The sequence below is a fragment of the Chiloscyllium plagiosum genome, chromosome 5 (assembly GCF_004010195.1).
Source record: "Chiloscyllium plagiosum isolate BGI_BamShark_2017 chromosome 5, ASM401019v2, whole genome shotgun sequence".
In the NCBI taxonomy this organism is placed as follows: Eukaryota; Metazoa; Chordata; class Chondrichthyes; order Orectolobiformes; family Hemiscylliidae; genus Chiloscyllium; species Chiloscyllium plagiosum.
Window position 1 is genome coordinate 57,053,176 of NC_057714.1, and position 22,213 is coordinate 57,075,388.

General features: G+C 38.9%; 1 protein-coding gene across 1 annotated transcript in view; it reads left to right on the forward strand.

The window, feature by feature from the left end:
- pdia4 (protein disulfide isomerase family A, member 4) overlaps positions 1-20,042 on the forward strand; it is a 40,378-nt gene extending 20,336 nt beyond the window's left edge. The window contains exons 3-10 of the mRNA XM_043690136.1: positions 3,507-3,712; positions 9,664-9,802; positions 10,071-10,276; positions 12,799-12,957; positions 13,401-13,552; positions 13,904-14,060; positions 16,866-17,099; positions 19,336-20,042. Of these exons, the coding sequence (XP_043546071.1) occupies positions 3,507-3,712; positions 9,664-9,802; positions 10,071-10,276; positions 12,799-12,957; positions 13,401-13,552; positions 13,904-14,060; positions 16,866-17,099; positions 19,336-19,751 (1,669 nt within the window). The 3' untranslated portion in view covers positions 19,752-20,042. The remainder of the gene's footprint in view (positions 1-3,506; positions 3,713-9,663; positions 9,803-10,070; positions 10,277-12,798; positions 12,958-13,400; positions 13,553-13,903; positions 14,061-16,865; positions 17,100-19,335) is intronic.
- Positions 20,043-22,213: the final 2,171 nt, after the last annotated feature.

The window sequence follows — 22,213 nt, forward strand, 5'->3', positions numbered from 1 at the left end:
TAATCTAATGTAATCTAATCTAATCTAATGTTTTGGGCTACAGGAAGGTTTATGCAGTTTACCAGGGTTTGACCTTGCTTTTCTTCATGTAAATGATGAGATCTTAGTGTACAGTACATTATTTCAGAATTGCAAATGGTAACGAAACTTGGAAGCATGATAAATTGAGGAGGTTTGTAGAACCTTGAGAGGACGTGGCCAAGTTGGAGGAGTGGGCAGATAGGTGGCAGATGAAGCTCAATGCAGAGTGGTGAGGATGCATTTTGATACATGTAAAGATTTTTTTCTGTGTATTTCTAGTTGCAGACTGAAATAGTAAAATAACTGGGGGGAAGGGATAGAATCTTCTCTCTGCTGTAGAGTCATAGATGTACAGCGCATCAACAGACCCATTGGTCCAACTCATCCATACTGACCAGATATCCTAACTCCTATCTTCAGCCTGATAGCAGTCAGCTAGTTTATTTCTCCTTTTATCAGTAGCTGTATGATCTGACTTTTAATTAAGTCCATTTTTATTGATACAACCTAGTAATCCTGTGCCTTCTGCAATCAAATATAAGTACCTGGAAAGATCGAGCAATTGCATTCTTCTGTCAGAATGAGCAAAAAGGTTATCTCTGCAAATGCTGTCGACGAGTACCACTAAACTGACTTTCTGATTATCTCCTCTGTCCATAGTACCCATTTTTAACTTCCTCTCTGTCTGTATGTATGTGTACTTGTAGCAGAGTTTCATAAGTACGTTAGTGTTTTAAGTGGTATAGTTATGTCTGGTTCATGATTGTTATCTATAAATCAATTCTTCTGTAATATGATGGTTTTGTTCTTGTGCAACCCTGTGTTAGAGAAAAATCACGCTTTAGGAACAGCACTTGGTATTGGTTCCGTCTCATTACATTACAGCTGATGCATGTTTTAAAAGTTCACACTGTAGAAAGTGTCCCCAATTTGTCAATTGCATTACAGCAAATTTGCATTGATGAAACACTTGTAACTACAGGTCTATCTGTTGTAACAAATGATTCCAATAAATAGTAACTTAAGTACAGAAACCTCTTCTGAGTTTTATCAGAGTCTAAAAGGTGAGTTAATTTTTTTTTTAATTCCTCAATTTGTGACAACTCTAGGTATCGTAGTGCTTGATTTATTACATGGTATCCAGTGAGGTATAGGAATAGAAAGAATGTAGACAGACAATCTAAACTAGTGCCTGGAGGAGCAGACAGACCTTGGTGTACATGTGCGTGACACTTTTGAAGGTGGCAGGACATGTGGAGAGAGTAGTTGACAAAGAACACAGTACTCTGTGCTTTATCAGTAGTAGAGTACAAGAGCAAGAAAATGACACTGAACTTGTATTAGACATTTATTGGATCTCAGCAGGAGTATTATGTGCAGTTTGGGTGGTACATTGTGGGAACACATTGAAGAGAGTACAGAAGAGATTTAAATGAATGGTTCCAAGGATGAGAAACTTCAGTTATGAGGAAAGATTGGTTTTACTTGCAGCAACGAAGGCTAAGAGAATACATGACAGTACTTTCAAAATCAGAAGAGACTAGATAGATAGACAGAGAAGCTGTTCCAGCTAACAAAAAGATAGTAGTTGAAGGGGCATAGTTTTATAATGATTTTAGAAAGAAGCAAATTTGATTTGGTTTAAATGTGGAATGCATTTTCTGGAAGTGTGTTGGAGACAGGTTCTTTTGAACCATTCAACGCGTAGTTGGATATATGTATCTATTTAAATAATATGGAAGGCTGTGGAAAAGGCAGGAGAATGGCACAAATTATGATCCTCATTTGGAGAGGTAATGGATCTAATGACCTCCTGAGCCGTAACGTTTGTGTGATTCTATAACTTTGCCTTCCTCTAAATCTACCACATCATATTTGCTCTAAGCAGCACATTTCTCTAGTGTCTGAATAATTAAAGCTCTTTAACCCTTGTACCATGTATGACAAATCTCTTTGACATGCATTTCTAGGCTCTGATGTCCTCTCTGGAATGGTATATAATATTCTGAAGGATAACTAGTGATCTGTAAAGTTTACATAAATTCCTTTTGTACTCTGAACTTTTGTCTACAAAATGGAGAATGTCAATGCTTTTTGACAGCTGTATCAACTTTACACCCCACCTTCCCACACTGTGTATTTGTGCTACCAGGTCTCTGTTCCTAGACCCCATTTTAAAATTTAACCACTTTTCTCCATATTGAAATGTATCACACTTCTGTATAGTAACTTTTGTTGCTGCTACCTAAGTGGTTTTTTTTTAAAAAAATTGTTTTTTGTGTAATGAGCTTGAAATAGGCATAGTAAATTGTTTAGGAAAGAATTTTTAAACTGTGTTTTGAAGCTTCATTTGATCCATGGCTGAGTAGGCAGCTTTGCTGACTGACTCAAACCATCATAGTTCAACACTGTCACTGAGGCTCAAACACAAACATGTAGACCTCCTCACTACTACACTGGAAGAGTCAGCTGCATGAAGGCTGGCATGTTTCAAATGAGACATGAAACCTTATCCTTCTGCATGTGAAAAATCCCATAGCACTATTTGAAGAACACAAGGAAGCTTATTCCTGATCTGTTGGCCTATGTGTATTCCTTGATCACAACTAAAACAAACTACCTAATCATTATCACTTTCTTTTGAGCTTGCTGTTTGCAAATTTATTTCCTACATTACAATGGTGACTACCTTTTCAAACATACTTAACAGGTGATTTTTGTGAAGATTTGTAGCTCAGGTTGTGATAATCTCTGACGACCAGACTACACTGGCCCATGGCATCATGGTAGCCCATGAACCTACCAACTTACTGAAACAGCTCTTGATAAATCTAAAGGACCCTGTACCAACAACCAGCAGAATGAGTGTCATATACAAAATACCCTGCAAGGACTGCACCAAACATTACATCAGACAGGCAGGCATGAAACTAGCCACCAAAGTACCGACCCCAACAAGCACTAGTATCCATACACACGGACAATGAGGGACACCAGTTCAACTGGGACAATACATCCATCCTGGGACAGGTTTAACAAAGACATTCACGGGAATTCCTAGAGGCCTGGTATTCAAACCGAAACTCCAACAAACGTATTGATTTGGATCCCATTTACCAAACCTCTTGGGGAAAAAAAACCAAAAGTGATATCACACAGCACAACAGACCGAGACACAAGTAGAAAGCTGGACAGTACACAGCGCTTCAATGGAGGCTCATTGATGTCACCATGCTAGGTAACGAAACATCTGAAAAACAGTCTTCCAGCTCAGCGAACAAACTTACAACATGATGCTTAATAGGCTTACAACACTGGGGCACCCTGAGTTCTGAAAGATGCCATGAAAATAAGTCAGTTTTCAGAATTAATATTTTTAAATATTACTGACTCTTTGAAATGTTCTATGTATATATTACATTTTGCAAAGAGGCCTTGCATTTAGTATGACATTAATCTCTTGAACTCTTCAAACACATCTGTAGGTGTGAACAATGTAAGCAGTTTGCAGCAGCATACGAAAAGATTGCTAGTGAACTAAAAGAACATGATCCTCCCATCTATGTTGCAAAAGTTGATGGCCCATCACAATCTGGCCTGGGCGTTCGGTTTGACATCGGCATATACCCCACATTCAAAATTATAAAAAATGGAGAACCAATCCACTACAAAGGACGAGTTGGAAAGGATGGTAAGTGAAATTTTCTACTCTCTTATTCTGAATAGATGTTGAAGATTTTAATAGGTGCACCATAGATTTTTTTGCAACAGGCTGAAGCGTTCATACATTGATTAACAATATTTATTTGTCCTAGAATTTAACTGAGCAATTGCTGTAGCCTTGCTTGCTTTGTTCACTGTGACAAATCAGTGGTTATTTTGGTATGGTACATCTCCGAAGGATACTTTAATCTCAAAAAGATAATACCATTTTGTGATGTGTATCCTAGTCGATATATTGGGCAATATCACAAAATGCACTACTGTCTTCCATGTAGAGATTTAAATTTTATTGAATATTTTAAAAATCTTAGCCAATTGGAATGGGTTGATGACTGAGGTAGTCCAGCAGGTTGATCACCATAATCTGAGCCTGTCATGCCCAATTACGTGAGTTCTACAAATGTTAGTGTTCATAAATGCTGACTCTCCAGTAGTTATTTTTTGCTTGTGACGTCCTGCCAGCAATTATTGTACTTAAAATTGAAAACCAGGCATCATTCCATCTGCTAGAAGGTAGCAATGATGTAGAAGATTGAATGAATCAATGTTGGAATGATGCAGCATAACCATTCTATCCATAATGTTTACTCTAGCTCTTCAGTAGAACTGTCCAGATCTGCTGCCTTGTTTTTCCCAGTTGTTTTGTTTTTGCTTTCAAAGTGACAGGTTTTTTAAAATCCAGCTCCCTTGTGGATGTTATCATTTTAATCTGCTTCCGATATCGTTTCACACAGTCCATCCTAAGTTCAACATCTCCTGTGCTTATTCTAGAAACTTTCCATGTGTCACGTAATTCTTTTACAGATTTTTAATTTCTCTGAACAAAAGGATGGAGGAGCGGCAGAAAAATATAGTTAGAACTGTGATCATATTGCTCATGCTTTTAAATGATCGTATGGGCTAAGCCGGCTACATGGTCTGTTCCTCTTCCTTGGTTTTAAGCAGTCACTTTAAATCTTTTCTGATTATTATTTTTTCTGACACTGTAAACAACAACTTATTTACTCCACAAAAATACTTATTGATTTTTTGTTTGCCCATCAAGTCATCATCCCTTAAGGATGGTGAATCCTTGGACTTTTCTGCTGGTTCAAGTCAGACCTGGCCCATCAGAAGCTGGTTATGGTTTTTTGTCAATCATCAACTCCAAACATTGCTGCAGGTATTTCTCAGGTTAATGTCCTAGGCCCAACCATCCTCAGCTGCTTCATTCATAACTTGCCCTCACCATAAGGATAGAAGTGGGGGATGTTTACCAATGTTCAAAACCATTTGCAGTGATTCAGATACTGAAGCAATCAATGTCAAAATGTAACAAGCCCTGGACAATAACCAAGTTTGAATTGGAAGTGACAAGTATCATGCATGGCACGAATGCCAGGCAATGACCATCACCAATAAGAGGCAATCTGTCAACCACCTTTTCATATTCAGAGATGGCAACACCATTGAATTCCTACCCACCCCCCAAACAACACACTGCAGCTCACCATAGTGGCTGCACAGGCGGGTCCAATGCCAGGAATACAGGAGTGTAATGGAATACTCCACATTTGCCTAGATGAGTGTAGCTCCAGGAACAGCCAAGAAGTTTGACACCATACGGGACAAAGTGGCCTGCTTGATTGTTTGCGGATGCGGTGCCATTCATTTACTCCACCACTGACCCAAACAAGCAGGAGACTGGGAGAGCACCATCAGGAGGTGGAGATGTCTGACGTTTCGGGTATAACCCTTCTCCAGGAACAGCAGCAATGTATACTTATGTACAAGGTGCAGTGCAGAAATTCACTAAACATCCTTAGTTCAACACTTTCCCAACCTACAACCACTTTCATCTAGAAGGATAAGAGCAGTGGATACGTGGGAACAGCACCACCTACAAGTACTCCTCCAAGCCACTCACCACCATTACATGAAAATATATTGCCATTTATTCACATTCACTGGGTCAGAATCCTGGCCTTCCCACAAGGGTATTGTGGATCCACCTATTACCATAACTGCAGCAGTTCAAGAAAGCAGCTCACAACTGGGTGAATTTAGAAAAAAGACATGCCTGAGCACTAGCCAGTGATATTACTTCTGTAAAGATTGTGCATTTGTCCACTTAAATGTATCCTCTAGCACAGCGAGCAAGAAACTTTGGGGAGAGAAATGAGTTTTGGTTTCATTGGGTGAGTTTTACAAGCAAAAGGAGAAGACTGTTGTGGATTAGGTTTCAGTTGCAACATTCTGCAACTGTTTTGTAGCTTCATTGAGGTGTTCACAATTGGGAAAGTTTTTCTTGGGTTTCAGTTTGGCAGTTTTGCAGAAGTCTTGGCTGAACCGATGTTGAAAAGTCTATCTAAAGAAGGGAGATAGTTTAGAACTGTTAGAGTACTTCACTATAAGAAGCTTAGTCTGATTGTTCCAGACCAGAAGTGGTTGATTAAAACCTGAAAGTGTAAGTTGAAGCTGAGATCATCTCAGCCTTCTCCCTGAATCTTCATATATCAGTCTCAATAGGAATTGAAGCCACAGTAGGGTTAATCCCTTTGAATGTGATAGAGATTAGAATTCTCTGGTGTGAGTGCAAGAAAGGAATGTTGTTGAGATTAATGAGATTTTTACTATATTTTACAATCTTTCAACTTGTTATAAGTAGTTTGATTTATTCTCTTTTTTTTTGCAAAACATCATAAATGTGTTCTATTGTTTAAAACCAAATTTGCAGCATTGCATATTGAATTTTTAGGGAAATGCCACCTTGTTGAAACCTAAAGGTAGCAATCCACAATGCCAAATACTTTTGTTAATAGATTTGACCATGTGATCAAATATTTTTACAAATCTGTAATGATTCCAATAGAACTGTTTGAACTAATTACTGTCATGACAAGATTTCTACAAAATAAATATGAAATGAGAACATGAAAACTGCTTGTTCATGTTTTTTCAGTTTGGACTTTGGGTTAGCTTGTGACGTTAATGTTTCTATTCTAATTGAGAACCTTGGATGAAAATGAACTTGGAATGAATGCAGCTTGGCGTGTAGAGGACAAGCAGATCCACAATTTGTAATTAAAATGAAACAACACTGTCAAAGGCTGTCAGTAGTGTTTGTATGGAAGACTGAAACGTTACAATTTGAAATAGTGGGTGTGAAGAGACATCAAAACAAAATTAGTCCAGTATCTAAAATGTGACATGAGTCTCGAAGTCCTTGTTGCTCTCTACAGAAACATGTTTGTCTCTTTTTGTTTAAATACTTCACATTTTGTTTATTAAAGAAATGTATACATTTCAAACATAGAACATAGAAAAATACAGCACAGAACAGGCCCTTTGGCCCATGATGTTGTGCTGAGATTTAATCCAAATGTGAAATATAGTAACAAACAACGCACCCCTCAACTATCTGCTATCCATGTGCATGTCCAGCATTCGCTTAAATGTCCCCAATGACACTGCCAGCTGTGGTGGTGGAAGCAACACATTCCATGCATTCACAACTCTCTGCGTAAAGAACCTACCTCTGACACCTCCTTTATACCTTCCTCCTAATATCTTCAAACTGACTCCTCATACCAGTCAGTCCTGCCCTGGGGAAAGGTCTCTGGCTATTGACTCTATCTATTCCACTCATCATCTTGTATACTTCGATCAGGTCTCAAATTCTTCAAATTCCTTCCCAAACAGGTCCTCTTTCCTAGCCTTGCCTATGTTGTTTGTGCCAACATGGACCACAACAACTGAATCCTCTCCCTCCTGCTCCAGTATCCTTTCAAGCCATTCAGAAAAGTCCTGCACCCTGGCACCAGGCAGGCAACACACCATGTGGGACACCCAATCTGGCTTTATGATTGAGCCTACCATGGGGAACCTTATCAATTGCCTTGCTGAAGTCCATATACACCACATCCACTGCTCGACCTTCGTCTTGACACCTCCTCTGAGAACTCAGTAAGATTGGAGGCATGACCTGCCCCTCACAAAACCATGCTGACTGCCTTTAATCACACTATGCTTTGCCAAATACTCATAATTCCTATCCCTCAGAATTCTTTCCAAAACTTTGCTGACCACAGATGTAAGACTGACAGGTCTGTGATTACCAGGGATTTCACTATTACCCTTCTTGAAAAGAGGAACAACATTCGCCTTCTTGCAATCCTCTGGTATGACTCCCGTAGAGAGTGAGGAGGCAAATATCCTCGCCAGTGGCTTAGCAACCTTCTTTCTCGCTTCATGGAGTAGCCTGGGATAAATCTGATCTGGCCCTGAGGACTTATCAATCTTAATATTTTCCAAAATTTCCAGCACATCAACTTCATCAATTTTGTTCTGGTCAAGACTGTATCCCAGTTCCTCAAAGCCTTAATTTACAACAAGGTCCCTTTCCTTGGCGAAAACCAAGGCAAAAAACTCATTTGGGGCTTCTCCTATCTGCTCAGATTCCACACATAAGTTCCGTCCACCATTCCTGATCAGCCCTACCTTTCTCTGATCATTCTCTTATTCCTCACTTATGAGTAAAATGCCTTTGGGTTCTCCCTAATCCTTCTTGCCAAGCCTTTTTCGTGCCCTTTCCTGCCTCTCCTCAGTCCATTTCTGAGCTCCTTTCTAGCAAGCCTGTAATCCTCTAAACCTGTGCTAGATCCTTGCTACCTCCACCTTGCGTACACTACCTTCTTCCTTTTTAATGAGAAGCTCCTCTGTTCTCATCATCCAAGGTTCCTTAATCTTACCCCTTCTTACCTGTCTCTGAGGAACAAATTTGTGCATCACTCACAACAACTGCCACATGTCTGCTGTGCCCTTTCTGTGGAACAATTGCTCCCAGTCTGAACTTCCCAACTCCTGTCTGATAGCGTCATAATTTCCTTTTCCCCAATTAAATATCTTTCCTCAGTAACTGGTTCTTTCACTCTCCAGGGCTATGCTAAATGTGAGTTGAAACTTTATTGCTGGAACAGCACAGCAGGTCAGGCAGCATCCAGGGAACAGGAGATTCGACGTTTCGGGCACAAAATGTGAGGCAGTTGTGATCACTGTCACCAAAGTGCTCTCCCACTGTGCAATCTGACTCCTGTCCTGGCTCATTGCCAAGCACCAAATCCAAAATGGCCTCTCCCATCATCAGTCTGTCTACATACTGAGTAAGGAAACCCTCCTGAACACACCTGACAAAAACTGCTCCATCCAAACCATCTGCACTTAGGGGGTTCCAGTCAATATTGGGAAAGTTGAAATTACCCATAACAACAACCCTGCTACTTCTGCATTTTTCCAGAATCTGCCCGCCTATGAGTTCTTCAATCTCTCTACTGCCATTATTAGGTGGTCTGTAGAAAACCCCCAATGTGGTGGCTATTCCCTTGGTGTTCCTAACTTCCACCCATACTGACTCAGTAGATAAACCTTCCTTAACAACCTTAGTGCATTACAGCTACAGAAACCGTCTGATTAGCAATGCTACACCCCCTCCTGTTTTTCCACCTACCCTGTTCTTTTTAAACGTTCTTAAACCCTGGAACATCAAGCAATCATTCCTGCCCCTGTGAAACCCAAGTCTCCATTATGGCCACAACATCGTAGCCCCAAGTACTGATCCATGCACTTTCCATCTTTCTGAAGATTGAGAAGTAACTGTAAAATTTCATTTTAAAGTGCAACAGCTAGCTAGCAGAGCATGCACCTTTTTATGAATTTTTTTTTTATTGGAATTGTGCATTTTTTCACTTAAATGTCATCTTGGAGCTTTTTACAGCTATAGAATCAAACACAACAATGGCTTACATAACACTCTTCACAACACAGCCTCACGTGGATCCTGTTTGCTCCCAGTATCCTTAAATAATTACATTTTTCAAATGAGTATGTAATACTATTTTCCAACAATTATCCTTTGTTCTAATATCATAAAACTTTCTGCAGACATTTTATCTAAAGTGAAAGAAGTAGCTTCCCCTGACTGGGTTCCTCCACCTGAAGCAACACTCGTGTTGACGGAAGATAATTTTGATGATGTGGTTAATAAAGCTGATATCATCCTCGTTGAGTTCTACGCTCCTTGGTCAGTGTACACACTTTTCATTTTTTAAATTAATCATGTATCTGAAAATTTGAGTGTTACCATTTTTAAAAATAAAATGTGCCACAAAGCAGTGGAAATAGTAAAATAATACCTTATTGCATGTCTGCAAAATAATCTGAAGTTATGCATTGTCGAAAGAAATATTACCTTATGAAGCTTTCAAAAAGAACTGTGTGCATTTTAGTCTGTAGCTTGCACTTCTATTATGATTTTATGTATAATGCCAATTGTATTGACTTTGTTGCAGGTGTGGACACTGTAAAAAGCTTGCTCCACAGTATGAGGAAGCTGCCCAAGAACTTGGCAAGCGTCCAGTACCGATTTTACTTGCTAAAGTAGACGCCACTACTGAAACAAAGCTTGCTAACAAGTATCAGGTCACTGGCTATCCTACCCTGAAAATTTTCCGCAAGGGTAAACCCTCTGAATATAATGGACCAAGGGATACATATGGTAATGTGGCATTTTATTGTCTGTTGAAAGCTGGTTCTTTTAAATAGTGAGGATCTGTAATGTGTTTATTTTTAACAATTTGATGTTAGAATGGACCTGTGACTAATGCTCACTGTGAAGCAGGGCCATTGTTATAGAATGTTCTACGAATGGCCTTAAGTATCCATTCCAGCTTCCAGTTTACATTGAGCCCATTGCAGCAGATTATGAACATGAACAAGTTGGCCTCAATTTTTTTAAAAAAAGGAAAGGCATGTCCATGTATAGTGTCAAAAGTTTCTGCCCTTCGTGTTCTTCTATTTCTTTGAACATAAAAAAGATGAGAAATTTAAACGTGGAAATTCAGCAAACAGTTTGAGCAAATGTAATATATGATCACTAAAATGGGATTCATGGGTCTCTCTGATATGTTAGCTTGAATTGAGACTTGAGTAATGGACAGATAGCAGTAAATTTAAAGGGATTTGTTTTTTCAGGTTTGGCAGGCTGAAAACAGTAGGTTACTTCAAAAATCTGTACTTGGCCACAGCAGTTTACAAACTTGTAAAAAGGACTCTGTTTTGCTGTCTTGCCTTGATTCTCCCTAAGCTTGTTCCCTCTTTTCCCATTCCTGTTTAATTTCGTGGAAGACTGCCTTTTCTAGCCTAATTATGTGATCCAGTATGGTTCTGATGCAGACTGTCCAAACAGCCAGCTTTTCACTCATTCCTAGTTCTACCTCTGGTACTGACATGGACCATGACCACTGGATCCACCCCCTCTCACTGCAAGTAATATAGCCCAGATATCCTGATACCTGCAGCTGGACATACAGCCAGAACCAATTGGACTTTGTGCTGTTTATTATATGTGCCCAGTGGTCATTGTCAGTTAGTTCATTTACCCCATAGCCCTTGCTGTCATCCAAACAAGCTGGAAAAACCTAAACCTCAAACCTGTGAGACTGTTCTTGATCTCTCCTTACTTGACTGACTATTGGCCAAATCAGATGACCCCCTCCTCTGGGGATGTCATTGCCTCCTGGAATAGTGTCTAGATTTATTGCCTTTTCCTGGTGTGCCATAGCATCTGTGGCTAGGTCTCCTGCCCAGTGACTGAGCCAAAGCTCCTGCAACTGTAGATAATCTGACTTTTAATAGTCATATTGAAAGCCCTTGATTAATCCATACCTTTTTAAGTGACAAGTCATTTCATACCGCAAACCTTTTTCCAATAATTTATCTACCACCAGGTTTAGGCTAACTGGTATGTAATTACTATCCTAGTTAATCCTCTTTTTCAACAAACTATGCCAGTTAACATACCAAAATGGTAGTCAGACTCTCTAAGGCAATCTCAGATGCTTTTTTAATCTGGATTAATGCTTCATTCCATTTTTGGGGATGGTGAGCACATCTGTATTTTCTGTCACTGCCTATGCCATCCAATTGTCTAGCTACTCTGTACAACTTTTGTGCTTTATCTTTCACTGAAAAGGGATGCAAAACACGAGATCAGAAAATGCCTGATAATTGCAACTAGTAGTAAGCAGATGGTGGGCTTTAACTAAAGACTCCCTTGTGGACCTATGAATTAAAAACCCACTGAAATTCTGGGTTATGTGGTGGTGTGTTTGCATCACCTTACAAGTAAGGTACATAAGTCACTCCAAAACTATTATTCAATACCTGGTGCAGTGGAATGTAACAATATCTGAATTTTCAACTTTCACACACTAGTTACTTTTCTGTTTTCGGAGACCCTGCTTTTTAAGTTATGCTTCTTTGCACTTTACATACTTGTAGACCGCCTTTGGTTTTCTACTTTTTTAAAATTCGTCAATATTTTGTCGAATGTTACTTTTGCTAATTTTCTTTTTCATTTCACCCCTTCACTGTCATTGAGCTCTGGCATCTGACACTTTTTTTTCCCTTTGCTTATCCTGCTTTCTATGCTTGTTTGATAGCTGATAGGGTGGGGACTCTCTAAAGCAAAACCAGCCCTGTTTATTGATATGTATTCTGAAGTCCCTCAAACTCTTCCTCCTTAATGTCACTTGATTTTCTGACTATCAAGGAATTGTTTTCAGTCAACTTGTGCAAAATCACATCTCTGCTCATTAGAAATTTCTCTTTACCCACTTTAGGAGAGCAGGAGGAGAAACCTCCCATCATAGTGCTATCAAACTGATCTCCTTTCACCTGTTCAAATTAATTGCCTAAAACCAAGTCCAGATTAGTGTCTTCTCTTAGTTTGGTATAGATTAGCTGACTTAAAAAAAAAAATCACAGCAGTTTAAGCATTTACTGATTCCATTGTCCATTGACTTACTGAACTGCTCATTTTTGTGGGGTTATACATAGTATTCTGCCAAACTAATATTTTCTACATGTTTTGTGAATTAAGCTCCAGGAAAAGTCTATTTCCCTTACAAGGGAAGAAATTGTTGAGAGTTAGAATACTGTGTAATGTGTAAGCTCTGTACGTTACGGTCTGTGTTGTTGTCTTAATAAAAGTCATGCTTCTCATTTTTATTTACTTAGGTATTACTGAATATATGATTGAACAATCTGGCCCACCTTCCAAACAAATTCAAGCTCTTAAACAAGTTCAAGAATTCCTTAAGGATGGTGATGATGTCATAATTATAGGCATTTTTAATAGTGAACAAGATCCAGCTTATAACATTTATCAAGATGCTGGTGAGTAATTTATAATGCTGTACTAGATAATTGTACAGGCTGTGGTTTTAGCCTCTGGCTTGGTTTGTGTATCCAGTTCGAAAATTCACTGTTGATCCTTGTGCAGAATAAGCTTCAAAGCTGTTGTCTTGGGCTCTCCAATTAATATTTTGTAATGGAGCTAGTGAAGTCCATGCAGGGCAAGTTGTGTAATTGATTGGGAGTAATGAACAAAAATCTATACCCAAGAGGCTTCAGGTGATTACAAGAAAATGTACTACTCGAATCAAATTTGGAATATTAATTCTGCCTGTTATTAACAAAAAGAAGTCTGTGATCAAGATGACTTTCTTTCTTCTGGCCATTGATAGTTTAGCAGGTCTAACAAGTAGCTGGTCATATTCTTGCAGTGAATGTCATGAGTTCTGTTGGGATGAATGTGTAATAACTTTTTAAATTTTTAGGTAACTCTATCAGAGATGACTATAGATTGCATCACACCTTCAGCAGTGAAATACGGGACTTCTTAAAAGCATCACCAGGACAGCTACTTATGATGCAACCTGAAAAATTTAATTCTGCATATGAGCCCAAAATGCATACTTTGACAATCAAGGTATGTGCTATCCTCCAATTTGCTGCCTGTCATAGTCCTGAATTTGTCATGAACGCTGGTTCTAGATATTAAATTCCTAATGCTCCAGGCTGCACGCATCCTTCCATATACTCAAGTCCTCTTCATCATTTCATGGCATTTAACTTTTCTAGTTGAAGGTGACAGTAGAATCCCAAAGTTGAGATTTTCTATTGCCTTTAAATCAGTGTCTCAAGATTAAGTACTGCCTTCACTCTCTCCACATTGCCTCATCCTAAAATTTATTCCAAGAATGTAGTTGAAATATTTAATCTTGTTGCCTTATGAATTAATACCCATTTATGCAAATTTATTCACAAATTATCATTGCAGGACTCGTTACCTCCTTCTGAAGTGACAGATTTTATTACAAATAATGCTTTGCCTTTAGTTGGCCATCGTAAGCAAAGCAATGATGCAAAAAGATACAGCAAACGTCCGTTAGTGGTGGTGTACTATGGCGTGGACTTCAGTTTTGATTATCGTGTGGGTAAGTGTTATGCACATTATTCTAAAATAAATCTAAGAGTAACTTACGTTTGTTTTATGACCTTACTCCATATCTGACCTTATTACATTTAGAGTCAAAATGTTTACAAGTTGCAATCAGTTTGACACTATAGAATCATGCAACACAGAAGTAGCCCTTCGGCCAATTAAGTCTGCATCAACAAAAAGCGACTTCCATTTTTCACTACTTGACCTGTAACTTGAATGTTATGAGATATCAAGTGCTCATCTAATTCCTTTTTTTCCCCCAGAAAGGATATGAGGTTTTCTGTTTCTGTTACCCTTAGGTGTATTCTGAAATTTTTCCACCCTCTGGGTGAAAAAAACATTTCCTTAAATCCTCTCTAAATATGTATCTAGCTTTGCTCTTCAGAATAAGGTCCAGCATTGCACTGTCCCTTATTGGAGTTGTTTTTTTAAAAAAAAAACTGACCTGAATACATTTCAAGAAATCTGTCCGTTTTACATCATGACTGTTCCAACTAATGTTAGGGATGTTAAAAATTAGAGATTAACTATAGGAATTTCATGTGCTTCAGTGAATTGTTTATATACATATTGCCGTTTCTTCTATTGCCTGCGGTTTGCTTGTTTGGGGGTCTGTACTACACTCCCAGCTGGGTGATTGTCTTTTGTTCCTAAACTCCACTGACACAGCCTCGTTTTAAGACTTTTCCAAGACAATATCCTGAGCTAGTTCCTTGTGGACATGCCCTATACAGATCAGAAATACCTCCAGTTCAATCACTCTTCTGAATGCTGGATGAGTATACTACAATTTTGTCTCCTAGCCTTCCTGAGTAGGGAAGAGAATCCACTGTTTCCATTTCCAGCCAATTCGTGTGAATACATAAATATATCCCACTGTTGGAGTAAGACCTAGGTTGAACTTGCCTTTGACCTACACAGACAAAAGACTGTCAGGTCATTTGTCAAATTTTACAGTTCTTGATTTTCTTATCCTTGGTGTGTGTTGCAGTTACATAGTTAGATTAGCAAGCTTTTGTGTTTCAAAAATTAAAATCATTCCCTCTCATTAAAATTATTCATTCTCAACCTGCCCAGAAAAAAATACCATGTATCATCCCTCGCCTCTCTTGCACAATAGAGGCTTATGAAATTAGAACATATAACATAGAAAAATACAGCGCAGTACAGGCCCTTTGGCCCTCAATGTTGCACCGATCCAAGCCCACCTAACCTACACTAGCCCACTATCCTCCATATGCCTATCCAATGCCTGTTTAAATGCCCATAAAGAGGGAGAGTCCACCACTGCTACTGGCAGGGCATTCCATGAACACTCAACTCGCTGAGTAAAGAATCGACCCCTAACATCTGTCCTATACCTACCACCCCTTAATTTAAAGCTATGCCCCCTCGTAATAGCTGACTCCATACATGGAATTAAAATTTAGTTTGTGATTATCTCAGTTGCTTTTGTGGCAGCCTGTAGTTTGTTAAATTTTAAACAAGGATCTTGTAAAGGGAATAGTTTTCAGTGCGCTGTGATTTTTTTTTTTGTAACAGCACTTAATTTTCAGGTGAACTCTAAATTTTTAACAGGCCTTGGGAGTCTGTTGGTATCTTCCACAGCAAAGTATTGCTTGATAACTTGCAGCTAATTTGATTTATTTTTTCTAGAATTTTTTTTTAGCAAAACAATTTACTAGTATTTAAAAGCAGGCAATGGAATCATGGCCCCACATCTTGTGATTTCCTTCAAATACAAAGTGAAAGTGGTTTCAAATTCAAAGTGAAGGTGGGTTCCTGAGTTTTTAAGAGTTTTAGAGTAATTTTGGATTAGGGTGGCCATCATACTGCCGTGACAGGTTGTCACAATTGGTCTTAACACACTGATTTTTGCTGCTGTTTGCAAGAAATCTGATTTTTTCCTAGTCATAGTAGATCCTCTGCTTCATTTTCCCTGACCCTCTGAATTGTGACCTCTCCCCACACAGTCCGTCCTCACAACAAACTCCCTTTGCCTTGCCCCACTGCCCTTTCCTGTACCTGTATTTCTGAACAAGATCCAGTTCCTGTCAGATCTTCCCAGGATTATCTAAGTGTGTGGTCTCCATGGTACAGAAGTGCTGGGCTAGGGATATTGTAATCTATCTTTCTTTCTTTTCTTTTTGGAATATTCCTGCTTTTCTTTCCTGAACAGTGAGAGGTCTTTTGAATGATGACGGGCAGGAAGAGCAACTCCTTCATTCATCTTTGCAAAAACACTGTGCATTATAACAATCACTGATCAACACTTCTGTGCCATCAGAGCTCGCTTTCACAAATCTGGAGTTTTGAATTGGATCTGACATTTGAATGGGGACCACAGGTTCAGGAAAGCGAATTGGTGTGGTGGGAGTCAGCAAGTACAAGGGCTAGCAAAAGGGAGGCATGGACGAAGCTGGCAAGTTGAGAGCTAATGGGGTAGCTCCAAATAGTATCAAATGTATCATTGAACATTGAAATGATTTTCATAAAAGTTGCAGACCCAATTGCTTTCTTTTAAATGAGAACAAAGTTAAGTTGATTTTTAAATAGAGATTTACTGTACTTTTACCCACCTCCTCATTTACCCATTCTTGTCCTTCTACAACTCTTGTTGCTCCCACTGTTTCTTTCGGGCATTTTTCTCAGTGCGCTTATATTTTTTAAAAAGCACCAAAAATGTTGGCGGTGCATTTGTTTGGGAGTATCAAATATGACAAGTTTTCCGTTTGTGTACTTAACTCAAAATGCTGAATGCTGACTATTAACTTTTGTATGTTGCTTGTAATTCCAGCTACACAGTACTGGCGGAAGAAAGTATTGGAAGTAGCTAAGGATTTTCCTGAGTATACCTTTGCCATTGCTGATGAAGAGGATTATTCATCAGAACTAAATAGCCTGGGTTTGGCAGACAGTGGTGAAGAAGTGAATGCAGCAATTCTAGATGTAGCTGGCAAGAAGTATGCAATGGAACCAGAAGAATTTGATTCTGATACGCTGAGAGAATTTGTGATGGCATTTAAGAAAGGTATGATCACTTTAAAATGTGACTACTATGAGGAAAATTAAACGGTCTAATTTATATTTAGTTTGAGGACACTTGTTGAATTCAGGACATTTCTCTCTAAACCAGCAGATTCAGAAATACTGGTGTTGTAGAACACTGGGGCCTTGGGGTTCAGGTACATGATTCTTTAAAGTTTGTGTCACATACAGACTGGTGGTTTAAAGAGCATTTGGTACTCTTGCCTTCATTGCTCAGTCATTTGAAGATAGGAGTTGGGAACTCCTGTTGTGGTAGTACAAGACATTGAGGCCTCTTCTGGAATACCGTGTTCGGTTCTAGCCACCCAGTTATAAGATGGATTTTAATCTGGAGAAATCCAGAAGAAATTTACCAGAATGTTGTTGGGTATAGAAGGTTTGAGTAATAAGGAAAGGCTGGGACTTCTTTCACTGGAGTGTAGGAGGTTGAAAGGTGACCTGATGAAGTTTATATAATAATGAGTATAGATAGAGTTAATGGTAGTTGCCTTTTCCCAAGGATGGGGGATTTCAAGGCTAGGGGGCACACTGTTAAGGTGAGAGGAGAGAGGTTTCAAAAAAAAAAGAAGCAAGAGGCAGATTTTTTTTTTTGAGGGTGATTTGCATGTGGAGTGAATTTTGGGGAAGTGGATGTGGGTACATTTACAATATTTAAAAGACATATTTGTATTAGTACATGGAACGGCTTTGGAGGGATAAGGGCCAGGAGCAGGCATGTGGGATAGTTAGTTTGGTATTATATTTGGCATGGACTAGTTGGATCAAGGGGCCTGGTTCCATGCTGTATAACTTGGACTCTATTTCAAAAAGGTTAGAGTGTGATAAAGTATAAGTACTTTGGAATTGGATGTAGGGGGGGAATCTCCCAGATGAGTTTTCTCAAACAATGATTTGAATGACCAGACTCTGACTTAAACTTTTAAAACTGCACATTGGTTAAGGCATCTAGTTGACAAACTCGTAGCATTGACAGTTATGCCCATCAAATATAGGTTAATCATTAGCAGGAAACTGATTTAGCAGTTGGAATTTGGGTGGGAGTCCTCATTAAAAATAGGTGGATTTTGCTGACAGTGTGGAGGAGGCCACAACAAGATGCGGATTCTCACTTGAAATTTCATACTATTGTAGCTGCATTTTTGTCCATTCATTTACTGTCTACATGTGCAATATCTGTCAACATCTCTGGTTACATTATCAAGACGTCTGTCGCTGGAAAAGCACAGCAGGTCAGACAGCATCCGATGAGCAGGAGAATCAACAGTCTTCATCAGGAAGTATGTTCAAAACGTTGACACTCCTACTCATCGGATGCTGCCTGACCTGTACTTTTCCAGCCCCATACTTTTTGACTCTGATCTCCAGCATCTGTAGTCCTCACCATCTCTGGTTATATTCCCACCTAACTTTGTATCACTCAGAAATTTCAATATATTATTCAATCTCTTGTCAAATAAAGCATGAGGTAAAGTAGCAGAGGTAGGCCATTGGCTCACTGAGACTGCTCAATCATGCAATGAGATTATGACTATTCTGACAATCCTCAACTCCACTTCCCCACCTTTTTTCCCCAAAACACTTTATCCCTTCATCCTCAATCTTAATGTAGATTGTAAATAAGGCTCCAACACTCGTGTTTGTGGCACTTAAGCAGTAATCTTGTAGTATCTTCAGTCACAAGATGTGGGCATTGCTGACAATGCCAGCATTTGTCTTTTGTTCTATTGTTGTTTTCTCTTGTATTTGGTAACGTCTACTCTGCTGGGACAGATCGAAAATCTGGGAAAACCTAACTTGTGCAACCATTAGCTCTTCTGTCATCTCTGTTAGAACCTTTTTAGGGTGTAGGCCATCAGATTATAGGAATTTGTGACTCTTTTTCATTGGATCTTCTCCAGCACTTTTGTTTTCATCTGTTCATGTTTTTCTCATTTTTCTCTTTGGAGCCTCTTGTCCATCTTTCACTTCCCAGCAAGTGTGCCTCATCATGCTTTTTAGAATTCTACTGAACATCTATTCCTTTTTTTTGTAAAGGAAGAGTTTAACCCTACTTCATCAAACTTTTTGACACCCTGATATTTATTGTTTTTCCTTGCACCTTGAAGTGCCTTGAGATTTTTCTATTAACTTGCTGTAAATATGCTCAATAACTAGATCTGAATTATTTTGTGCATTAAGGGCTGCATGTATTCACAAATTCCTTGCCTATCTTTTAACAGGTAAATTAAAGCCAATTGTCAAGTCACAACCAGTTCCAAAGAGTAACAAAGGACCAGTAAAAGTGGTGGTGGGCAAAACGTTTTCTGAAATAGTTATGGACAAAAAGAAAGATGTCCTGATAGAATTCTATGCACCGTGGTGTGGACATTGCAAAAAACTGGAGCCAGTGTATTTAGAACTTGGAAAGAAATATAAAAATGAAGAAAACCTAATCATTGCAAAGATGGATGCAACAGCAAATGACGTACCAAATGATAAGTACAAAACGGAGGGATTTCCTACCATCTATTTTGCTCCAAGTAGTAATAAAGACAATCCTATTCAATATGATAAGGGTGACCGAGACCTTGAATCTTTGAGCAAATTTGTGGAAGAACATGCAACCAAACTATCAAGAAGAAAAGATGAACTATAATGAGTCTTTGCTACTTTATTCATTTATAGGGAACCTTGGAAGCTTCCAACCATGCAGTTTGGGTTTAAGTTGAAATGACCAGTTTCGAAATCTTAATACCTAAAAATAAATCACTGGGATAAGAGATTGAACTTTTGCCTGCCAGAGAAATTTTGTTTCTACCTGTATGATTGAGGTATTTACCTAGAATGTGTGAAATCACTGTTTTGTGAAGTTTATATGGTTTGTCATTCGATTTATATTTTGGTTTAAAAAAAAAAGCCTTCCAATAAAGACAACCTAAAGAATTTATTTTTGGAAGATTTTTTTTCTCTAACCTCTTCTTTTTCCCTTGTCCTTCATATTAACTGGATTAGTAGTTTTGTTTTTATCTTTTGCAACTGTTAATCTGAGATGGACAGTTTTTTTCCATAACAAAATGACTTGACAAACCTTCCTAAACTTTGAATTTCCCTATTTAAGAATCTTGTTCACTGATCTAATACAAGACTATTGTGCAGTTACTCTGCAGGAGTTGTAGAGATGCTTTTAATCTTAATTGAACTGTTGACAGCAATTTTGACTTCACACCCAATGCCAGAAGCAAAGGCATAATGTCTACCATTTGAGAAATCATGTATTGTGAACAATTCTCTTTATCTTCTCTTTCCGCCTTTTTCCAGGCTCCATCTTCCAGCTTCTATCTTCAAGCTTCTTGAAGGTCTCAGGATAAGACCGATGCAGTACTCTTGGATTGTCACTGGAAGTTCATCTGAATTTTAATTCTTCAGTTCAAAGTCATTATGAGAATGTGCCTGTTCCAGATTCTGGCCTTGTCTATGCCCTGCAGTAGTTACAGCAAAATGAGCAATACAAAGGAAACAAAGTGCGCACAATGTATTAGATTCTGAAAAGGTTTCCTAAATTCTTTTCTTCTGTTGTGCCATTTCTGTTCCATTTTTTAAAACTATGCAGTGCAGTGACTCTTAAATAATCTACATCAAAAATTACCATTGTATACAATGCCACATGTTTCTAATCCCAATTTTAGGCTTAATTGTGCAGGATGAAAACAAAAAGGAACTTAATTTATCAAACTCCTTTCATTTCTTGGACACCAAATATTTTAATACTTGTGTTAGTGTTGTGACATTCTTACAAAGGTTTTTTTTAAAAAAAGTCTGCCAAATGTTTCATCTTAAACAACATTCTATTGAGTAAAATTACAACTCAAACTCCTGGTGATAAATTATCAAACTAGAAGTGAGTTATCTGCTTTTCAGTTCTAAAATCCGAAGGCCAAGAGGCAAAATTGAAAATGATGCTCTTTGTGAATGAGTGTAGAAACCAAGCAATGGTATTGAAATGTTTTTGTTAGCTTTTGTCTCATTTTGATGACATCAGCACATGTAGCTAAAGTGACCATATCCACATTTCTTTGCAAAACCCATTTTAATTTCTTGGATCAGGAGAAATATTACATTTCTGGGCAAGAGGTAATTGAAACCCAAAGGGAAGAAAAAAAAACAAGAACTGTCCAGATAATGAGAAGTAACTAGCCTTTGGATGTTCATGAACAGGGGATGCAGCTTTCCTCTTCCCTGAATGTCCCATCTGAGAAGTTGGCAACACTGGTTAAAAAGTAAGTCAAAATGCCATTTTCAGACAAAACATCCAGCTCTTGAAAACCTTTGCAATACTTAATGCTTGAAAGTAGGAAACATGAAGCAGATCCACTGTCTTGTGTGTGCAAGTTTTGATAAAGATCAAGTTCTTGTTACCTGGTGACTGATTCAAAGAATCCCCATTTTATTGCTGAAGCCTTTATCTCACCTGTATATGGGGAAGAAAAGATAGTGATATGTTTTTGATGCTGCAAAAGAGAGATAAAATTTCACTTTCTGATGTGGTTAAAGAACAAATTGGGGATCCAAGATGGCGGCGACCCAGTAAGACTGAGTCTATAGTGCTCCTCCCAAGACCTGGGCACAGTGGGTCACCTACCCCCTACCAAGCTCACCAAATCATTTATAAATCATTTTTAACAGTTTAGTAACTCAATTAGTTGTGCAATATTATATTTAAGCAACTTTATCCTAAGTTAAAATGACTAAAGGGAAAGGAGCCCGAGGCTCTCAGCAAGCAGGAACCCCTCCCCCACACTCTCCAGCTGCAGCAGAGGCGCCCACAGCCGCCCCGGGGGACTTACCAACAGTAACAAGCCTTGCAGAAATGCTTTCCAAGCTTGACTCGAAGATTGATGCCTTTATCGTCGAATCCAGGAACCGTTGGGAGTCGTTGTCGGCCGCGCTGAAGAAGCACGACCGTGAAATTGAAGAAATTCAACGCCGAGTCGGAGGGGCGGAGCTAAAGGCCGCGACCTCGGAGACAACCGCTCAATCGGCCGTGGATCAGGTCCAGACTCTCGAGCAGCGAGTCCGGACCTTGGAAAATCATATTGACAACCTCGATAATCGAGGTCG